We start from the raw sequence: 21,491 nt of genomic DNA on the forward strand, positions 1-21,491 counted from the left end.
GGATATTTTTTAAACTAGTCCTTGGGACCAGTGACCCCCCTAGGGTCCGAAATAATAAACTGGTCTGCGGACTGGTCCCAGGCTTTGTTCTCTTATAGATTTGCAATTAATAAACTAGTCCCGAGGACCAGTAAGCCACACTTCTTGAATTAAAAAACTAGTCCAAGCAATTAATAAACTGGTTTTGGACCAGAGGAAGTGTGCTATTTCCCAGACTGTTACCTACATGCGGCAATCCACGTGTTTATATTGCGTCATCTGATTTGAAGTCCGGTTTTGAATTTCTAACTCGACAGCACCACATCATCAAGGTACGTCAGATATTACGAATTCATGTATAAAATGTGTAAAAAATCTTAAAATAACACGAATTAATATTATTTCCAATACAAATTACTTTATCTTAATTGAATTTCATTAAATACTGTCGCGATACCGCTGAACGTTCGCTAAGCCTTGGTCGTTCTAACATCTTGCATTGCCTGTATTGTATCATTTATTTTAGTTTTTCAAGACAAATATTGATAAATAATTAAAATGAGTGATTCACCAAACCCAAACGATGAAAATGGAAAGCCCAAGAGCGCCGCTCAGTTGAAGAAAGAAGCAAAGCGCCTTGAAAAACTTGAAAAGTTTAAAGAAAAGCAGGAAAAGTTGCAGGCTCAAGCCGCCCAACAAAGCCAAAATAAAGCTGTAAGTCTTGTAATTTGTATGAATTCTCTATTGAAACTGATTTTTATTTGCTACAGAAAAAGCCTAAGGAGAAGAAAGAACGAGAAGTAATTGTTTATGATAAGAATACACCTCCAGGAGAGAAGAAGGGTGGGAGTCTAATGTTCGCTAAATGGTTCTATTCCACGATCTAAATCTTATTTATATATATAGATGTTAGTGGGCCTATTCCTGATGCTTACAGTCCAGCCTATGTAGAAGCAGCATGGAGTTCTTGGTGGCAAAAAAGTGGATTTTTTAAACCAGAATATGGGGTATGTTCAAAATGTCCAGCATATGAAATCTCCTTAACTTATATATATATAAAAAAATAATAATAATAACAGAGATCAAGTGTACTTGAACCAAATGACAAAGGGAAATTTGTCATCGTTATTCCACCTCCTAATGTAACTGGAAATCTTCATTTGGGTCACGCATTGACCTGTGCTATTGAAGATGGTGTTACCAGATGGTTAGTTGAATTCTTATGGATTCTATGGCCCCTTTTGTAATATTTTTATTATAGGCATCGTATGAAAGGTAAAACCACATTATGGAACCCCGGTTGCGATCACGCTGGTATCGCTACTCAAGTTGTTGTGGAGAAGAAAGTTTGGAGGGAACAACAAAAGACTAGGCATGATCTTGGACGTGATAAATTTGTAGATGAAATATGGAAATGGAAGAATGAGTAAGATCCCCCGTTACTTTACGCTTTGGAGCTGTAAATTATAAGGTTTTGTTCACTTTTAGGAAGGGAGACAGGATATATGAGCAGTTAAAACTCATGGGATGTTCTGTTGATTGGGATAGAGCAACATTTACCATGGATCCGGTAATTAACAACAATATGACTCATGAGTCATAATTGAAACTAAGAATGTAATTTTTTTTTACAGAAAATGTGTGTAGCTGTAACGGAAGCATTTATTCGCCTCCATGATGAAGGACTAATCTACCGTAGCAACCGTTTGGTCAACTGGTCTTGTAGTCTGCGTTCTGCCATATCAGACATTGAAGTGGACAAGATAGAATTGACAGGAAGAACTTTAATGAAGGTTCCTGGTCATAAAAACAAAGTTGAATTTGGAGTTATCGTATCTTTTGCTTATCAAGTTGAAGATAGTGGTAATTAATTTAATTTTAAAAAATTAGAAGTTTTTACTCCTTGTGGTTATGTAATAAAGGGGATGTTGTAAGTCACAGCTTTGATAGTTCAAAAATCATGACGCGAGGATGGTTTTGAAGTTCAGTATTTAGCTCGGGTTCCAAAAGGAATTGTGAAACATATCTTATAAGAGTTTGTTGAAGTGTAAAATCATTTTTAAACTCGTCATGGAACATGTTTCGTATATATATACATCTTGTTGGTAGTCAGTAGTTGTAGCTATACAGATATGCAGCAATCCAAGATGGCCGCCGCATATCAGTAGTTGTGTCTATACAGATATGCAGCAATCCAAGATGGCCGCTAAATATCAGTAGTTGTATCTATACAGTTATGCAGCAATCCAAGATGGCCGCTAAATATCAGTAGTTGTATCTGTACAGTTATGCAGCAGTTCAAGATGGCCGCCACATATCAGTAGTTGTATCTATACAGTTATGCAGTAATCTAAGATGGCCGCTACACATTAGTAGTTGTATCTATACAGTTATGCAGCAATCCAAGATGGCCGCCGCATATCAGTAGTTGTGTCTATACAGATATGCAGCAATCCAAGATGGCCGCCATATTATCAGTAGTTGTATCTATACAGTTATGCAGCAATCCAAGATGGCCGCCACATATCAGTAGTTGTATCTATACAGTTATGCAGCAATTTAAGATGGCCGCCACATATCAGTAGTTGTATCTATACAGATATGCAGCAATCCAAGATGGCCGCCACGAATCAGTAGTTGTATCTATACAGATATGCAGTAATCCAAGATGGCCGACACATATTAGTAGTTGTATCTATACAGATATGCAGTAATCCAAGATAGCCGCCACATATCAGTAGTTGTATCTATACAGTTATGCAGCAATCCAAGATGGCGGTCACATATTAGCAGTTGTAGCTATACAGATATGTAGCAATTCAAGATGGCGGCCATATGACGTCATCACTAACTCAAACCAAATTTTTTTGACATTAAAATCGTCACTGACGTGAAAATTCCCGCTCGAATGTCCACGTGACCTTGATTAGTCACAGTAGGCTTACTTTATAAACCTGAAACTCCTAAATTGATGGATTTGGTTTGGATGCGAGTCTTTCTATAGCTTTAAGCGCATTATAGGTTGTTGTACAACCTTAGCACATTAAAAAAAATAAAAAAAACCACACAGAGTATTGGAAAATGATTTTTGCCCTGATTATTGACGCCGGTTTTTAGATGAACGCGTTGTTGTTGCTACAACACGTATTGAGACCATGTTAGGCGATACCGCTGTCGCTGTTCACCCTAATGATGAGAGATATAAACATTTACACGGAAAATTTGTCACTCATCCATTTTGCAACCGTCGCCTACCAATTGTTTGCGATGATTTTGTGGATGTTAACTTTGGAACTGGTAATTAAATTAATTTAAATCCTTTATTTTGATTCTCTTTATCTTTAATTAGCATTAATCTTTATATTTTTATTATTTTTTTTTTTCAGGCGCGGTAAAAATTACACCAGCCCACGATCATAATGATTATGAAGTTGGCAAGCGACATGATCTTCCATTTGTCAATATTTTGGATGATGATGGAAATATTGCCGACGGTTGTAGTCAATTTTCTGGCATGAAACGGTTTGAAGCCAGGGCTGCCATATTGCAAAGCTTGAAAGAAAAAAATCTTTACGTTGAAACTAAGGATAATCCTATGGTGGTTCCGATTTGCAGGTAATTGTTGTTTTATTTATTTATTTACGAGTAAGTAACGTAAACAAAGGTGTATATATTCATTTATAGTCGGTCTAAAGATATAGTTGAACCAATGTTGAAGGTTCAATGGTATGTTAATTGCACTGAAATGGCGCAAAAGGCGGTTGAAGTAATTAGTACTAATTTTTTTGCGCAAATAATTAATAAATTGCGGTTTATTAATTAAATTTATCGCGATTTAATTTTAGTCTGTTAAAAATGGGGAACTAAAGATCATTCCAGACATTCACGAAAAAACATGGTTTTATTGGCTTGAAAATATCCGTGATTGGTGTATTTCGCGTCAGTTATGGTGGGGTCATAGAATCCCCGCTTATTTTGTAACCATTAAGACTCCCGGTTCCGTAGCTGGAAGCGTAAGTCGATTCCTTTTAGGCCTTCTAGCACGGAATGATGGTTTTTTCGTTTTAGGTCTTGGATAACAAGTACTGGGTAAGTGGTAGAACAGAGGACGAAGCCTTAGAGAAAGCCGCGAAACGATTTGACGTCACCAAAGATGAAATATCCCTGAGACAAGATGATGACGTATTGGATACTTGGTTTTCATCCGGATTGTTTCCATTTGCGATTCTTGGATGGCCTTCAAAGGTAAGTGTGTTTAAAAACAGTCTCAGGGGTGTTAGTCGGGCGGGACTTGATTAGAACCAACCATTTTTGGTTCTAGACTGATGATCTGGAAGCGTTCTATCCTGGAACATTGTTAGAAACCGGTTATGATATTTTATTCTTCTGGGTTGCGAGAATGGTTATGTTAGGAACGAAATTAATGGGGAAACTTCCGTTCAAAGAAGTAGGTCGCCTTTTCAAATTGGCCTTATTCCTGATCAACGCCACCGAGGTGTAGCGGCGACTTTTGGAACTATAATAATACGGTAGCCAATTACAGGTGGCGCTGGAGTCGATGTACTCTGATGGAGATCTGTTATTTTCTCTGTTTTGATTATTACCGCTTCAACTTCAAAAAACATGTTTTAACTAATTATTATTAACCTAATAATCTCCAAATAGACCAAAATCGAATGAAAACTTACTCCGAAAGTCTTATTTCGTAATATTAGACAGAATAAGAAAGGTAAAATCAACTTTTAATACTTTTGAAACCATATCGCTTGTTAAGCCTTGGCTATTCACATGATTCAAAATAGAAGAGAGTCCATCGGCTCCAGCGCCACCTGTAATTGGCTACGTATTATAATAGTTCCAAAAGTCGCCGCTACGCCTCGGTGGCGTTGATCAGGAATAAGGCCAATTGAAATTTCAAATTTGGCATTGCGTTGCAAATGTTTGTAAATAAAATTATACGTAACGTAACGTAACTATTAGGTATATTTACATTCCATCGTCCGAGATGCGCATGGTAGAAAAATGAGTAAATCTTTAGGGAATGTTATAGATCCGATTGACGTAATACGGGGAATACCATTAGAGGTATTATGATCACGTTTGTTTTTAGTTATTTAAGGCCGGGGGAAATGTAATAAGTTGTCGTTTAGGATTTGCACAAGAGGCTTATCGATTCCAATTTAGACCCGAATGAATTAGAGAAAGCCAAACAAGGTCAAAAAGCCGATTATCCTAATGGTATACCGGAATGCGGGACTGACGCCTTAAGATTCGCCTTGTGTTCTTATCTCGGACAAGGACGCGATATCAATTTGGATATCTTGCGTGTAGAGGGTTACCGACATTTCTGCAATAAAATATGGAATGCGACGAAATTTGCAAAGTTTTCGCTTGGAAATGATTTTGTACCCAAAGAGAGTTTTGTGGTGAGAACGTTCGCCGAAATGCGTCCTGGTAGTTTTTAACACGCTGTTTAAAAAAATGACGCCGTTTTAGCCGACAGGAACGGAACTACCAATGGATCGTTGGATTTTAAGCAGGTTAAGCGCGGCTGTTGAAGCTTGCAACCGTGGCTTTGAGACCTATGATTTTCCTCAAGTTACAACCGCTTGTTATAACTTTTGGTTGTACGAATTATGCGATGTTTATTTGGTTAGTTGGAAAATAAACGGAAATAAAATCATGTTTACGCGCGGCGTCTAATAATTGCAAGTATTTAAGGAATCTTTGAAACCAGTGTTTCAAGGAAACAACCAAGACGCGATTGCAACTTCAAAGGAAGTACTTTACACCGCGTTAGACACTGCGCTAAGATTATTGAGCCCCTTTATGCCGTTTTTAACGGAGGAACTTTATCAACGGTTACCGAGAAGGAAGGCGAATGAACCGCCAAGTATCTGCGTAACCGCTTATCCCGAAATTGATGACGTAAGTACTGTCAATTCTTGTACTTAGTCGTCATCGTGTGACACCCCTTCATAATTTGATAATCGATAGTTCATTTGGAGAAATGAAGAATTGGAGAAAATGGTTGAATTTGTCCAAAATGTGATTCATAAAGTACGGTCACTTAGATCCGATTACAATTTAGCCAAGACCAAAGTTGACTGTACGTGAGCTAATAATATTATCTTAAAAACCCTGTTCCTTAACTTGTATTTCTTTTAGTATATTTGAGATGCGAAGAAAATGGGTTAAAAACTAATTTATTAGAATTTACTGACGTCATAGTTACTTTAACTACCTCTTCTCAAATGAAAGTGCTTAATTCCGAAGAAGCTGTACCCATTGGTTGCGCTATGGCTCCCGTATCGGATAAATGCGAAGCTCATTTAATGTTGAAAGGATTCATCGATATTGGGAAAGAAGTCGAACGTTTATCGCAGAAACAAGAGAAGTTAAACGGACAGTTGACAAAGTTGAAAAGTTCGATGGAAGCCGCTGATTACGAGACTAAAGTTCCGGCGGATATCCGGGCGGCTAATACTGAAAAGGTAAGAAGAATAAATTGGTTTTTATCAGGTTAAACGCAACAACGCAATTTGTAATGTTTTTAGTTGCAACAAATGGAGGGAGAAATTACAAAACTCTTACAGGCTATAGAAGGTCTGAAACTAATGGAATAATAAAGTTTAATCTTAATTTATCTTTTATATTAAACAAAATAATTAATCGTGCTTTTCTTATGTTAATTATTTAAAAAAGCTCTGAATTTTTTATTTATTTCTATTAGAAATTCAAAATAAAATAAAAATACTCTTAATGGCAATTTTATATTGCATTAATCAAATAAATATTGATATAAATAAATAGCGCGGCGGCGATGCGAAAGGATTAAGTTTCGGGATTCGGTAGCGCGGTTCGGCGGTTGGCCACGTGCTCTTTAGATATTTTTGAAATTCCCGCCAAAATTGGTTGCTAATCTTTTCCATAGATGGCGGTACTGTATTCTTCGTGAGCGCTGAAATGTGTTGCTAATCTTTTCCATAGATGGCGGTACTGTATTGGTGAGTTTTATACAAAATGGCGGAAGGCGCGACTACCAAGGGCGCAATTTGGTTTTTAACGTATCAAGGTCATTCATATATCGCTGTTTGAGCTCAATGATCTTTTTAATTACTATAAAAATCCTATTTTTTTACTAATCCTAAATAATCCTATACTTTTTTACCCTATACCTCGAAATCTTTGAATAACATTGCGTAGTTTTCGCTTGGTAATGGTAAGTGCTGCCAAAATCACCCCCCCCCCGGGGTCGGAGATCGCAAATTTCCCACGACCTTACTCATTAGTCTAAAACCAGGGTTCATACAAACATGGAGAACCTGGAAATGTCAAGGAAATAAATTTTCGACTACAAATTCGGGGAACTTAAATCTTTTAATAAATTTGGGGACATTTGTGAGACCTGAGGACCTGAGTAAGCTTTCCCTGAACATGAAGAGGTTGCTCCAATTAAAAATAACCGCTCCTGCTGTTACTAGGTGGCCTTCCACCTTGAAATATATGGGGGGAACCTGGAAATGTCAGGGGAATAGGTTTTCCAGAAGTTGTATGAACCCTGAAAACGATTCAAAATTTAAAATACCATTGGAACAAAATATGTAGGGGTGAATCTGGATAAAATATGCGTGTGACCTTGAAGAAAGTATAATTTCTTAGAGGTATGCCATGGTAGTATTAATTAGGTAACATCCCGCTGGGTTCTTACACGTCATTACATCGCTTAATGGTGATAACACGCGTTTTATATCGTCGTGTTATGGGGCCTTCTTTTCTATAGGCTGGATTTGAAGGCGTGTCAATTATAGCCCTTCTAGAGACCAGTTTTGAAAGTTATTTGGCATGGAAGCCAAGAGTTATTTTAACAACCCCAAGGTCTACCGTGTTTGTAAACTCCCAAAGTCCCAGTCTCCAAAGGATTGAGAAAAACCAAGGTTTTTTTGTAAGCCTACTTGTCAAAGAACTATGAAAAACAAAGGGTATGGTTTCGACTATATAGAGTTGTATACAGTATCTGGAAAACTTCCCAAAATGGGTAAGAGAACGGTCAGGGAATTATAAAGTTCTCGCAAAAATCGGGGGATTTTAATATTGTCGCATAACGTCGGGTAGTTTTAAAATTGTCGCGAAGTGTCGGGGATTTTAAAGTTGTCGCAAAAGTCGGGGGATTTTATAGTTGTCTCCAAAGTCAGGGGTATTTTAAAATTGCCTCAAAAGTCGGGGGAATTTAAAATGATCTCAAAATTCGGGGTATTTTAAAATTGTCTCAAAAGTCGGGGGAATTTTAAAATTGTCTCAAAGTCAGGGTATTTTAAAATTGTCTCAAAGTCAGGGTATTTTAAAATTGTCTCAAAAGTCGGGGGGATTTTAAAATTTGTTCAAAAGACGCGGGGATTTTAAAATTGTCACAAAAGTCGGGGAATTTAATTTTAAAGTTGTTTCAAAAGTAAAAGTAAAGGAGTTTCTTATTGGGTCGGTCAAAATGAGCTATTTTAAACGCATACAAAGCCTTACAATTCCCCCAATGAGTGGCAATGACTATTAGTCAGCGAGTTGAAAAAAAAACTGTACTGTTCACGACACTAAATTGTTAGGAACTTGACTTGCAATTCTTTTTTCTTTTTTTTTATTCACAAAACCCTTTCCTCATTAAGAAATATTATCGCATCGCGTGTCCTTTACAAACTAAACTGTCGGTTTCCTTTGACCTAGAAGCTTCCACCTCCAATGGATCCCAGGCGCGCTATTCTTAACACGAGCTAAATATATTTTTTTTTTGCCGCGTAATTGAACGCTATCAAAATATATTAAGAACTGAAATTTAATTAAGGACTCTAATTATCATTAAATTAAATTGGAGGAAATGTAATTGACGACGTGGCTTGCCTAGATAATGGTAGATACCTCAAAAGCAACAGTTGAAAGTGGAACATCGGCTATCTCTCGCTGTTGGGTATAAAATCTTTTTGATTGTGTCAAAAGCAAATAGAGTAATTGGGGATAATGTAAGTGCCAAGTATGAAATTACTAGACCGTTGAAGCAAACATCAGAGGGTCGGGGGAGACCACCTTCTTTAGTTATTTCCTTCGCACCAAGAAACACCTCTAGAGGCAGTGTGAGTCGGCTATCTCTCGCTGTAGGGTATAAAATCTTTTTGATTGTATCAAAAGCAAATAGAGTAATTGAGGAAAATGAAAGTGCCAAGTATTGGCGCGAGGAAAATAACCTACTATGGCGGCCTCCCTCCTGTGTGTTGGTTTTTCTCTGCAAGTAGTTAATGGAATGGTCTATTTATTTCGTCGCCCGCGCTCTCTCGTTACTTCCTCACTTTCCGTTTTTTCTATATGCTCTTAATAGTGGGTTGATAGAATTCGAGAAGGCTTATCAATAAGCTTAAACAAATATGCGATAATGTAAGTGTGAAATAAGCCATAGCTAATCACTCGGTGGCCTTCCTATTAGCTCCGGTCGCGTTGGTCCCTATCGTAGACGACAATTAATAGACAAACAGGTTACGTGTATCGCTCGCTTTGACATGGGAAGCGAGGCTAATTGATAACACCTTGATCCTGATCCCAGTTGCTATCGATATAAAGATGTAGCCACTAAAAAACTCCGTTAAAAGTCTCCCCCCTTTTAAATTTTCGATACTTTAAAAACATTGATTTGGTTTAGACCCGACCGGCGTTGAATAATTAATGAATCGTAAAAGCTACGCTCTCACTTCGACCTTCTTATCGATTTTCAAGCGAAGCCTGACAAACGAGGTCAGTGAAAGGTTTTTTCGCGGGAAACAACAGCTAGTTCCTGTCGTTTCCGACGTTTAAAGAAACAAAATTAACCTTCTTAAAACGTGATTTCAACGCGAACAAAACTTAAGCTCCCTAATCCACTTATATTGTAAAAGGATGGACATATATTTTCGGTTGCCTTGACAACCGAAGCATCTCCTTCATCCATCCACACGTGAACGTGCTGGCTCTAACCTCGTGACCTAATTTCCTCCAAAACGGAAACTGGATCATCCCATAGTTCTGTACACGAGCCTAACAACCTCATCCTATTTAAGGCTCTTAGAAGCCATGGTTTTTTTAGTTGTTTTTATTTACGTCTAGCTGAGCTGAAAAAAATGTCTGTCTTGCAGTTAAAGATGGTGAGAGGCTTGTTACTGGTCACCTGATTCACAATGACAGGCGCTGTAGGGTTTCTTTATCAGTTAGGTACTTGAAATATTCAGACACTTTTCTGCGTCAGTTAAAAGTTCAATATTGATGGAAAAAAACACTGATATTTTTAATCAATGACTGATAAATGTCGAGTTCAAATTTGTTCTCACGAGATATGTCGAAATAATTCGTTATTTATCCAACTTTAAAACTAGTTTTTTTTGCTGAAGAAATCAACTTTGGTGGTTTCGATTTTCGCGATAGTGTATAGGATAAGATGGAAAAATACCCCTTTGACGTCAATTTGGGGTGAAACACGACGTTTAAACCAGTCGAGACTAAAGATTAAAATCTCCAAGGCCATCTGCTACAAAATGCCTCGTTAAATGTAGATACAACTAAGATTCGGGATTGGAGATGTTCGCCCCTTTTTAGGAAAGAGTTGTAAAATGAAGGCGTTCCCAAAGATTCGTGGAAAATTCAATTTAAAAAGCGTAAACAAGTCTGAAGAAATTTAGAAAAATACCTGACGCAATATTACCTTACTTTTCAATTATTTATAAAAATTCTGTGTCAAGGTTCCAAAAAATTGTTTTTATTATTATTTTCAAGGAAAATTCTATTTCTGATTCGGATTTTACGAGGGGCTAATCACTCTTTTCTTATTTATTACTGCATTATATGGCAATTAAGTAACATCTGGTTCAAAACTACTGAAAAACCTGTACCTTCGTTGATGATGAAATTTCTGATGGAAAAAAAAATTCTGTTTCCATTGGCAACGATGCGCCAAAAAAAAGTACAGGGATTTTAAAAAAATGATTTAAAATAGCAGAGACAGAAGATGGTGGTGTATTGCATCATCCGGAATGGCTGCCTCGAGGAATCTCGCAGTGACAGATCATTCGTAGATGAGGCGCAAAAAAGGGTTAGACGAACAGGGAAGTATTTGGCGGGTTTATATATTGCGTAATATTGTGTCATTTGAATCTTGAATATCGAACCGGGGATTATGTCATGTCTAGACATTTTAAGATTAAGTTCCAGAAACTGCGGATGTCCAACCCCTTGGTAATTCAGGGGCGTTTGTGACAGTTTATGACTCGTACAAAGTACGCTGTCAACTAGCAAAGAAATAAATTCACATAACCCAAACATAAAACGGGTTCCAAGCAGTTAGCAACAACCAAAGCGAAAGTAAAAGCAACCAAAGATATTTTCAAATTTAATTTAAACAATTCTTAACTTTTTGTTCTGTAATTATAGTTTGAACAGGAATTTATTCATATTTTACAAGAATAATTTATAGAAATGCGTCTATTGTCACGCTTTACAATCATTATATCTTTATGCAAAGCTGTCGGTTCATATTCATGGCAGACGTAATGTAATACGAGTGTTTTTCATGATTTTAAAAACATCCTGTTATTAGAATCGGTTGACACTAACGATAAATATAGAATAACCTTTGACCTTTAGTATGATGTAATTTAAAGTTAAGTAATGCATAGTTTTCCTACTAGAAAACATTTACACCAGGAGCCAAGGTACTCGGCGTACAAAGTGCAGCAATACCAAGTAGTCTGGCCTCCTTGTGAAGTTGCCATTATTCCTCCTAGCCTGAAACTATGGATAACATTGAAAAATCGATAATAGGCCATCCTATTTCCCGAGTATCGTTCCGATTGACATTGAAATATAATCATAACCTTTGACCTTTAGAACGATGTAATTTTAAAATGTAATAACATTGAAAAATACCCAAATATAAGCCTCTGGAATAGAAATAACAAAAATGTACTCAATATTTTGGTTAAAATATAAGCAGCAACGTTTTATAATTCATATATGGGTATTAGCGATAGACGCCGAATGTACCTGCCTGTTTAAACTAAAGGTCATTAACCCCTGACTTGAATGAAACGTGGAGGGACAAAAAGTAGATCTTCTCTTTTGAAGGAAGATATGAATCCAAATTATTTGACTGATGCTTGTTACAAAAGCAACATTGAATCGCGTAAGACCTATCATCAAAATTGGCCCGAGATTCTCTAAAAATAGTTCCTCTCTGACGCTGGTGGCTCAATGTACATTATACAAGGTTCATCCTTGGGTTTTTTTGCGTAATTCTGTAAGATATGCCAGGGTAAATCTAAATTTATTAATAAAATGGCGTCGTGGGTAATTGCGGGGACATAATTTAAAGGGAAAGGTTTGTCGGTACTCCGTTTATCAGCTGTTCTGTCAAGGAGAGGAACTAGCGAGGCGCTCGTGTAATCCTTGTTCGACTGACGTAACCTAAAAGAATAAGTCGTCGCGTTGAGATACTTGCCGGTATCAGATAGCGTATCATGAAGTAATGCATTTGAGAAAGTGAAGAACACCTAGAAGACAGACAGAGAGATACGTAACAATAAGACGACCGATCTGAAACCTTGACTGGATTAAAGGGAGCAAAAGACGCGCGTTCGCATCTGCGGTGTCGCTTTTATTGGAAGACTCGTATAGAGGCAGAGTTTTAACGGGAATTGGAAAAAGTAGACCATGGAAACAAGGCGTCAACGCGTGATTTCAAGCGATCGACCAATGAGGTTGGAGGACGAGCGAGAGCTAACAGCCAGGGAGCGAATGATTCGGAGCAAGTCACGTGCAATGTTGATGCTCTCCGGCTTCCAGGAGTAAAACGTCTTCGCCTTCTCCGAACTCTCGACACAACCGAATCGCATTTGGAAGGATTGTCAGAGACTAGTAAGGATCTATGAACGCTGGAAAACCGAGCAAATCAGCGATATTGCTAAATTTCCTTCTTAGAATTAACCAAAACGATAAAGATCGAGGAATCAGGTAAAAACCTTCTTCTTTCATTCATTAGTCTTCTGTTAATTAAATAAATAGAAAAATCAATCTCTATATCTCTCTTTCGGAGAAGCTCAAGATGAAAGAAAAATATTTTGACCTATTTTTGGTCTACTGATAATGAGCGACTGACAAGGCGCCTTAATTTCTCGTTTTATCTTGTTAGCGCTATCAGTTTTTTTTTAATAATCGTTAGATAAAGTATTTGTAACCTAAGTAACAAAATTGCCACTATGACAAATATTCATGTCTTCCCAAGGGATTCTGGGAATATTAATGCGTTAATTGTGAAAGAAAAAATTAATAATGATTGTGATTAATTAATTAATTTATATATTTTATTTGAATATTAATAAATGCTGCCACTAATTAATAAAGTTGGGTTTAATAATTTGAACCGCTTAATTTAAAAATAATTAAGATTCTCTTTTTAATTTTTGCGCTTTTGATAATGCGAACAAGACTCTTAGTTACGACTGACGAAGCGGAAATTAGAACCAAAACAACGAAGGAATTATAATTCTTCCTGAACCTGTTTACCATAATTTTTCTTGTTTTTGTTTTTGTGAATCTAATCTTAAATACGATTAACGGTGACGTGTTTAAAGGTATACTAGCACCAAACATGCTCTTTGAGATAGTTTTCCTTTATCCGAGAGGGCTAATAGTTTCTCTGAAGCTTGCGTAATAATAGACAACAATTTATAAAGAGTCGACAGTTGTTTAAATGATGTAGCTCTATAATTCAAAGAAGTTATTATCAAAATGGGGTCGTTTATTAAAATTTAGATAATGACTTGGAGGCATGTAAATTAATTATGTTTCGCCAAAGTCCCTCTCATAGAAGATCGTGTGATAGTGAGTCAGCAAATACGTCACGTGACTTGTTTTGAAAAACAGGTGATATTTACCTCTCTGACAGAATGACGAAATTTTTAAATGCGATTGCAAAAACAACAATCGAGTAAATAACGCGGTTGTCAGTTTGCGGAATTTAATTTGTTGTCGAGTACAACATCGTACATTGCCCTTCTGAGAAAAACTCAAGGCCTTAAAGACGTAACTTAGATTCGAGTGTCAAGGCAAAGACGTTTTATGTGGTTGCATATAGACCATTCCATAAATTACTTGTAGAGAAACCAACATACATGGGAGGGAGGTTGCCCTCTTAAGTTGTTTCCCCTCGCGGCAAGGGGCAACGCTAGCCAACTCCCACTTCCTCTAACGGTGCATGCTTCTTGGCGCGAGAGATATAACCCAAGAAGGTGACCTTCCCAGCCGCTGCGATGGTTTCTTCTCTCTACTGGAATTGATGGAACGGTCTATAGCTTATTTGATCTCCGGCTTTTCGGTAAAATTGCCTAGAACTCTTGATTAGGATAGGTTTATTTGTGTCAACAACTCCAACAAATCAAATTGTAACTAAAAGAACGTACGCGAAAGATTGTGTAATGGCTTCCCAGAAAAAACCCTACACTTATTTTCCCCGCAATTAAAACTTATCTGCTAATATACCAGCACAAACATAATTATGTATTGATAACCACGAGCTAAAGAAAAACATTGAATGTTAAAGCTGGGAAAACAATCGTAATTATACATTAAGGCAAGCATCTGATACGTACACAAATACCCAACCGGAAATGAACAATTATTAAGGAAGTTTCGAAATGAGTCGATAAGGGACCAATTTCATAATAATAATAATAATAATAAACAGTCTCTGGCATGTCCTTTAAAAACGAAATTTAGACAATAAAACGTAATATATTTATTTTTGGTTCGCTGAAGCTTGAAGGACTAATACATTACACACTTGAGTAGTGTTCTTTTTTCTTGGCACAATGTTGCATTGTGTAAACAAGCAAAGATTAAAAGATTTTATTCAAATTTAAAACTACAATTTAAATTCTTGGATTATTGCCATCAAATATTGTAGTTGGTAGTAGGTAACAAAGTTAATTTAAATAATACCAACATGCTTCGAAATTACACACACTTTACAATGAATGAAAGTTACTTCTGTATCTATTTACATCGAAGCATGCGCATTTGGTCCTAAATCTGTACAATAGATAGGAAAAGGAATACATAGACGTAATTGGAATCATTGTGCCGCCATGTCTCTATGCTCGTTTTGTCTGACGTCTTTCTAACTGTGTTTTCATTGGTTGGTACCAATACGAGTTCCTAGGCGCGAGATAAATTATTCGCTTGGTAAATTTCGTCATACATAATGATTAGTCTAGCTCCTCCCATAAAACCCGCCTAGATAAGTTGAGTTAAAATGTCTACACAATGGTTCCTTCCTAGTAGCTGTATTTATTCCTGTTAGGAAACGTAGTAGTACATTCTGAATTTTTCGAGCTCAGTGGACGTTAATGAAACTTTGAGATCTTGGATGCTTAAAGTTATTACGCGACCAACAATCCAACATCTTGGCCAAGGTCTTTCAAACAATCTTTTTCAAGCGATAATTATGCAGTTATCGTAGGGATTGCCATCCCCCTTTCGAGTTAACCCCCCCCCCCCCTTTTTCCAGTCACATTTGCAGATGATATATAGAAAAGTTATCCTTTAGCGAGCCTCTTTGCGTCATTGAAGTTTCAGACGTACTGTTCTATCTCTCTCTCTCTCTCCTCCATATTTTATAAATTATTAAAAGGTATTTAAAGGATGGTGTCTCTTCTTTACAAAATACTATAAAAAGCACACTTGACAAGTATGCCCCACTACTATCAAAACGCAAATTTATAAATAGCCCACCTTGGCTTTCCAATGAGATAAAACATGTTATGCACCTTAGGGATATGGCCAAAAAGAAATCTTTTAAACAACCATTATTTATTGATAAATATAAAAAATTACGTAATTTGACGAGTAACTTGGTTCAAAAAAGTAAAAAAGATTATTTTCATAAAAAATTAAAGGGTGGGGCTAACTTATGGAAATTGGTAAAGCCCTTCATGAAAGCCAAATCTAAATCTATTGTCATGATACGTAATAATGGAATAGAATATACAACTCAATTTGAGATAGCAAATAACCTAAACAGGCATTTCACGAAAAATCCATGTATAATTAATCCACAGTTAACAATCGAATTGAATGATGTATGTAACTTAAAATTAGTAGAAGTATCAGAAAGCATGATTTTTACTTATTTAAAGAATTTAAAGTCTTCGAAAGCAACAGGGTCAGACGGATTGTCGAGTGACCTGATAAGGGGTCTAGCTATAGTAATTACGCCATTCTTAACTAAGCTAATTAACTTATCCATAAACAGTCACACCTTTCCAAATCAATGGAAAGATGCCAAAGTAGTCCCTTTATATAAAAAAGGTGACCCAACGGAACCTAATAACTATAGGGGCGTTTCAGTCCTGCCAATTCTTTCAAAGATCCTTGAAAAGATCGTATACGACCAATTGCTGGCACATGTTATCGTTAATAATTTATTATATGAAATGCAGGCTGGCTTCGTACCAGGTCACTCGACGACCACGTGTGTCATGAACCTTTTTGAGACTATAATACAAAGTATAGAAAAAGAGTGGTATGTTGGAATTGTCTTTGTTGACTTGTCTAAGGCCTTTGATTGCGTAAATCATGAAATATTGCTTAATGAACTTAGATCATGCGGGGCAGATACGGGCACCCTTAAATGGTTCACGTCTTATCTTAGTCAAAGAACACAATCCGTAATAATTGGTAATACAAAATCTCAATCAATGACTGTATCTACAGGTGTTCCTCAAGGTAGTGTCTTGGGGCCACTATTATTTAACATATATACGAGACATAATCATAAATGCTTAAAATTTTCAAAGTCTTTTGAATACGCGGATGACGATGCCCTTCTCTCTGTATCAGATGACGCTTCTAAATTGATCACTGAATTAGAATCGGACGTAATAACTCTAAAGAAAATGTTAGCCTCACGAGGCCTTATTTTTAATGAATCTAAAACTGTTTTTATGATTATTGAGCCTAAAAAATTAAGAGGTACAACGCAAGACATAATCAAACTTGGGTCCCTAGATATATCACGGGTAAAATCATATAAATATATCGGAACCATCATAGATGAAAAGTTAGATTTTATTGATCACATTGAATATGTACTAAATAAGGTAAATAAGAGACTCTGGCTCGTCCATCCACTTTATAAATGTTTGAACATTCAAAGTAAAATTACGCTACATAAATCTATGATCCAACCCATCTTTAATTACGGTAATTTATTTTACAATATTGGCCCCAAAAAATACTTACATAGACTTCAAATTATACATAATAAATGTGCCAAATTAATATTACTCCGAAATAAGAGATCATCTGCCACAGAGGCTCTTAAAAACCTAAATTGGATGACCCTATCTCAAGAATATGAATATCAGCTATTAGTACTAATGTATAAAATCTATAATAATCAAATGCCAAAGTATATCCTTGATATGTTTCATTTAGTCGATCATAACTATAATACCCGCATAAATCTTAAAACCTTTGTTCTGCCATCAAAATTAACGACAACCAACTTGAAAAGTTTAAAAAACAGGGGAATCCAATCTTGGAATAACTTACCATGTGATATAAAAAATATAGCTAACATTAATGAGTTTAAGAGAGATGTAAAACAGCATATTTTTAATGTTTAACAATTAATTTAACTAACGGACCCCTTTGTAAACCAGTTTCGACTGAACAGGGATATCCAATAAAGCTTTAATTATTATTATTATTATTATATTTTCAATTTGATTTAAAGTTTATGTGATAACTTATTTTTGACGGTCGCATTCTAAAGTTCGTTTGAAATACTCGTGTAATTTATTTATTTTATAATTTATATTTCATTATTGGAAAATGTATTATTTAAATTAAGATTTGTCGATTTATTTTCGATATTTCAAATCTTTATTGATTATTTATATTACGGTTTTTAATTGGTTTATAGACTTAAATTTTAAAGTTAATGTTTATCCATTGAGATGCCAAAGAAATGTTTGCTTAATTTCTCGTGAAAATGTTAGTTTCTATAGCGTATTTTTCCGAATAGAATTTTTCCAAGCCACTCAAAGAGTATAATGAATACGCGGTTAAGATTGTATTACAAAGAAACAAATGAAATGAACTCATAAGATTACTGACTGCGCTTGAAATTTAAGAAAGATAGTTCTTTATCTCTCCGAGTTATAGTTCATGCGTTACAGTTTCGAGTTATCTTTTTTTTAAAAGCATCAAGCAATTTTCGAAAGTATCGTCATAGAAAGATAATTTTATAAAGAGAAAGTATAACTTAGAAATTGCAAATTTATACTTTAATAAATATTCTAATGTAATTGCGATAATATTGCTATCATAGAGTAATTAATTGAATTAGTGGCAACTACGTAAATTTTTAGGCAAATTTCAATTATTTACTACGCACTTGTTTCAACCCTTATTATAACCCAAGTTATTAAATTAGTGTTAATTCTGATTATGAGTAGGTTGCTCTATGGCCATGTCGCTCATGAAATTTTCCACTCAGCGTTAGTCATTACTCGGTCCCGGATTTTTTCGTATTTTTTTTCCCCGAGTATGATGACAACTCTGATAAGATAAAAGTCAAATTGAACCTAACTTCCCCCACCCACCAACCCACCCACATTCACACACAACACGCTGTTGTTGACCCGTTTTTTTCTTTCATTTCGAGCCTTATTGTCGGTTGCTAAGGTCGAGTTCAATTAGAGTTGTTCCGTGATACGTTTACTTTCGCCTTTAGGTAACCGTAACTAGCAAGAATAGCAGCACCAGCAGCAGCCAAGATGTCTAATAATCTCCTCGATAAGCAAACTTTGATGAAATACCTGAGCTTGCCTCAACCCGAGAACAAGATTCAATGCATGTATGTCTGGATTGACGGAACCGGAGAAAATTTGCGTGCCAAAAGCAGGACTTGCGACTTTATACCAAAGAATCCCGATGGTAAGCTTGAAGATTTTTCTGTTAAGGGGACCGTTTAGTTTCGGGTCATATGCGCGCCAGTTACTATGTTAAGCGAGAACCATACTGTTCATACAAGAACAACATACTTTTCCGCAGAACTTCCAATCTGGAACTACGATGGTTCAAGTACCTATCAAGCGGAAGGTTCCAATTCCGATGTCTACCTTCACCCCGTAGCTATCTATAACGATCCCTTCCGGGGTGGAAACAATAAACTAGTCCTATGCGAAACGTACAAATACAACCACAAAGCTACTGGTAAATACTTTTGAATTGGCCTAATGAGGTTATACGGTACTAATTTTTGGAATGGGTACAGAGAGCAACCATCGTAAGTCATGCGTGGAAGCCATGGAAAAGTGCAAAGACCAAGAACCGTGGTTCGGAATCGAACAAGAATACAGTCTTTTGGATCAAGACAACCACCCGTTTGGATGGCCCAAGAATGGATTCCCTGGACCCCAAGGACCTTATTATTGCGGTGTTGGTGCCAATAAGGTTTACGGACGTGACGTAGTTGAGGCCCATTACCGAGCCTGTCTCTACGCGGGTATCAACATCTACGGTACCAACGCCGAAGTCATGCCATCTCAGGTACGACTATTACTATATATCCCGTCCTAAGTGGTAAGTGACTCAACTGATAAGAGAACTGTTTGGAATTATTTAGTGGGAGTTCCAAATCGGGCCGTGTGAGGGAGTGACCATTGGTGACGATTTATGGATGGCTCGTTTTATCTTGCACCGTGTCGCTGAAGACTTTGGCGTCGTTATCTCATTTGACCCTAAACCAATTCCCGGAAACTGGAATGGCGCTGGAGCTCACACTAATTTCAGTACCAAGCTAATGAGGGAAGAAAATGGTTTAGTGTAAGTTACCCTTTGGTCTTTTTAACCCTTCCTAACCATAAAACACCGCGCTAAGAGTAAGGGGATCATTCTATCAAGGTCAATTAGTACTGTTTAAATGTTTACTCGAGATGGGACGTAAATTAGATGTATTCCTCGGGGGTTATAATAAATATCTTCATGGTAGGTCCTCAATGTAATTTCCTTTACAAATTTCAGTGAAATCGAGCGAGCAATTGAACGTTTGTCGCTACGTCACGCCACGCACATTCGCGCCTACGATCCCAAACAGGGTAAGGACAATGAGCGACGATTGACCGGTGCTCACGAAACCTCGAGCATCCACGATTTCTCAGCTGGAGTTGCCAATCGTGGCGCTAGCATTCGTATTCCACGTCAAGTTGCCGAAGAACGCAAGGGATACTTGGAAGATCGTCGACCATCGTCTAATTGCGATCCCTATCGCGTCGCTGACGTCATCATTAGGAGTGTATGCTTAAACGAAGTTTAAAAAAGCGTCATGAACTTTAAACCTTAAACATCCGTTTTACTGGATATTAAGTAATCGTAAATTTTTGTTTATCAAAACGTCTTTTTGTATACCGAAAAGTTTTTTTCAAACCCAATATTTTAGGACCTCAGGGTTTTTTAAACAAATTTTAGAATTTGTAATAAAATCGTATCAATTTTTTCATTTTTTAAAAATCGTGTAGTCTTCATCCGATCTTCTACTCCCGGACCCTACATATATATATATATATCCTCCTTGCAAATTTAGTTTAGCCCTTTTTTATGTAAATAGTGTGAATAGAACGTATCTGTCTTCAATGGAAAACAATGTTTTAATCGGAGGAATTGAATTTAAACCACCAAAATAAATACAACCAAAAAAATGAAGAAAACTTTTGAAATTAAAAATTATATTTTTCTCACGTAACAAATTTCGTTCGTTAATTTTATCATGGATTTTATAAATATATAGGGATTGGAAAACTAATTAAAGGTAGGTGCGCATTTGAAATAATGAGGTGAATACGCCCGGATCACAAAAAACCAAATTATTTTATTTTTGGTTCGCTGTAGAACTAAAAAGTTAATGATTATTCACGCGTCTGCTGTTCAAAGTCAGTCAAGGTTAAACCTTTTTTTATCGACTATTGGATAATTATCGATAAACCCACACGAAAAAGCTTAGACGCCAATATTATAATCTTACCATCTATCAATATTTTACAAGGTCATTAGAAACAGCATGGTGCCACAGTAATCGTAAGTTATCAATTTAATTGGGTGTTTAATTATAAAATGAATCAAGTTACTTGATTTATTGTATTTCACGATTCATATAAGATTTTCAATTATATAAAAAAATTTCAACTGAAAAACCTTAAACCTGAAATTAAGTAACGGTATTTGAATAATAATAGAGATGACACTAGGAATTCTCGCGCTGCATTGATGGTATGAGCTTGTATTATATATCTTTATTGACGTCACGTGCTTATTGAGACAGAAATATTTGCCGCGTTTATTAAAATCTTTTGTCTCCACGTCAAGCCCACTGTCTGCACGGTACTACTTGTTTATACGATAATATATTTAACTTAATGCCTGTTTTGATAGTAAGATGGCGCTACTTT

The 21,491-nt window shown here is 36.4% G+C and overlaps 2 protein-coding genes across 3 annotated transcripts; both read left to right on the forward strand.

Moving 5' to 3' along the window:
- Positions 1-171: 171 nt before the first annotated feature.
- On the forward strand, positions 172-6,748 carry ValRS (Valyl-tRNA synthetase). Its single transcript, XM_089847381.1, has 21 exons — positions 172-311; positions 506-693; positions 750-822; positions 886-986; positions 1,059-1,186; positions 1,241-1,405; positions 1,468-1,549; positions 1,614-1,842; positions 3,097-3,276; positions 3,366-3,594; positions 3,664-3,745; positions 3,825-3,992; positions 4,048-4,224; positions 4,301-4,426; positions 4,960-5,064; positions 5,130-5,405; positions 5,476-5,631; positions 5,701-5,907; positions 5,977-6,088; positions 6,148-6,473; positions 6,537-6,748. The coding sequence occupies exons 2-21, from the start codon at positions 538-540 to the stop codon at positions 6,603-6,605; spliced, it is 3,147 nt and encodes a 1,048-aa protein (XP_089703507.1). The 5' UTR covers positions 172-311; positions 506-537; the 3' UTR covers positions 6,606-6,748.
- Positions 6,749-12,758: 6,010 nt separating this feature from the next.
- LOC149650782 (glutamine synthetase-like) lies at positions 12,759-20,792 on the forward strand. 2 transcript variants are annotated; one of them, XM_089847403.1, is made up of 6 exons: positions 12,759-12,993; positions 18,779-18,981; positions 19,099-19,260; positions 19,322-19,596; positions 19,673-19,872; positions 20,071-20,792. In XM_089847403.1, the coding sequence occupies exons 2-6, from the start codon at positions 18,822-18,824 to the stop codon at positions 20,360-20,362; spliced, it is 1,089 nt and encodes a 362-aa protein (XP_089703529.1). In that variant the 5' UTR covers positions 12,759-12,993; positions 18,779-18,821; the 3' UTR covers positions 20,363-20,792. The 2 variants fall into 2 exon arrangements, with proteins under 2 accessions (XP_089703529.1, XP_089703530.1); XM_089847404.1 differs by lacking the exon at positions 12,759-12,993 and adding an exon at positions 15,547-15,670.
- Positions 20,793-21,491: the final 699 nt, after the last annotated feature.

This window comes from Phalangium opilio, unplaced genomic scaffold, assembly GCF_054372755.1.
Source record: "Phalangium opilio isolate 3A_F unplaced genomic scaffold, DU_Popi_V2 ptg000082l_1, whole genome shotgun sequence".
Taxonomy (NCBI): domain Eukaryota; kingdom Metazoa; phylum Arthropoda; class Arachnida; order Opiliones; family Phalangiidae; genus Phalangium; species Phalangium opilio.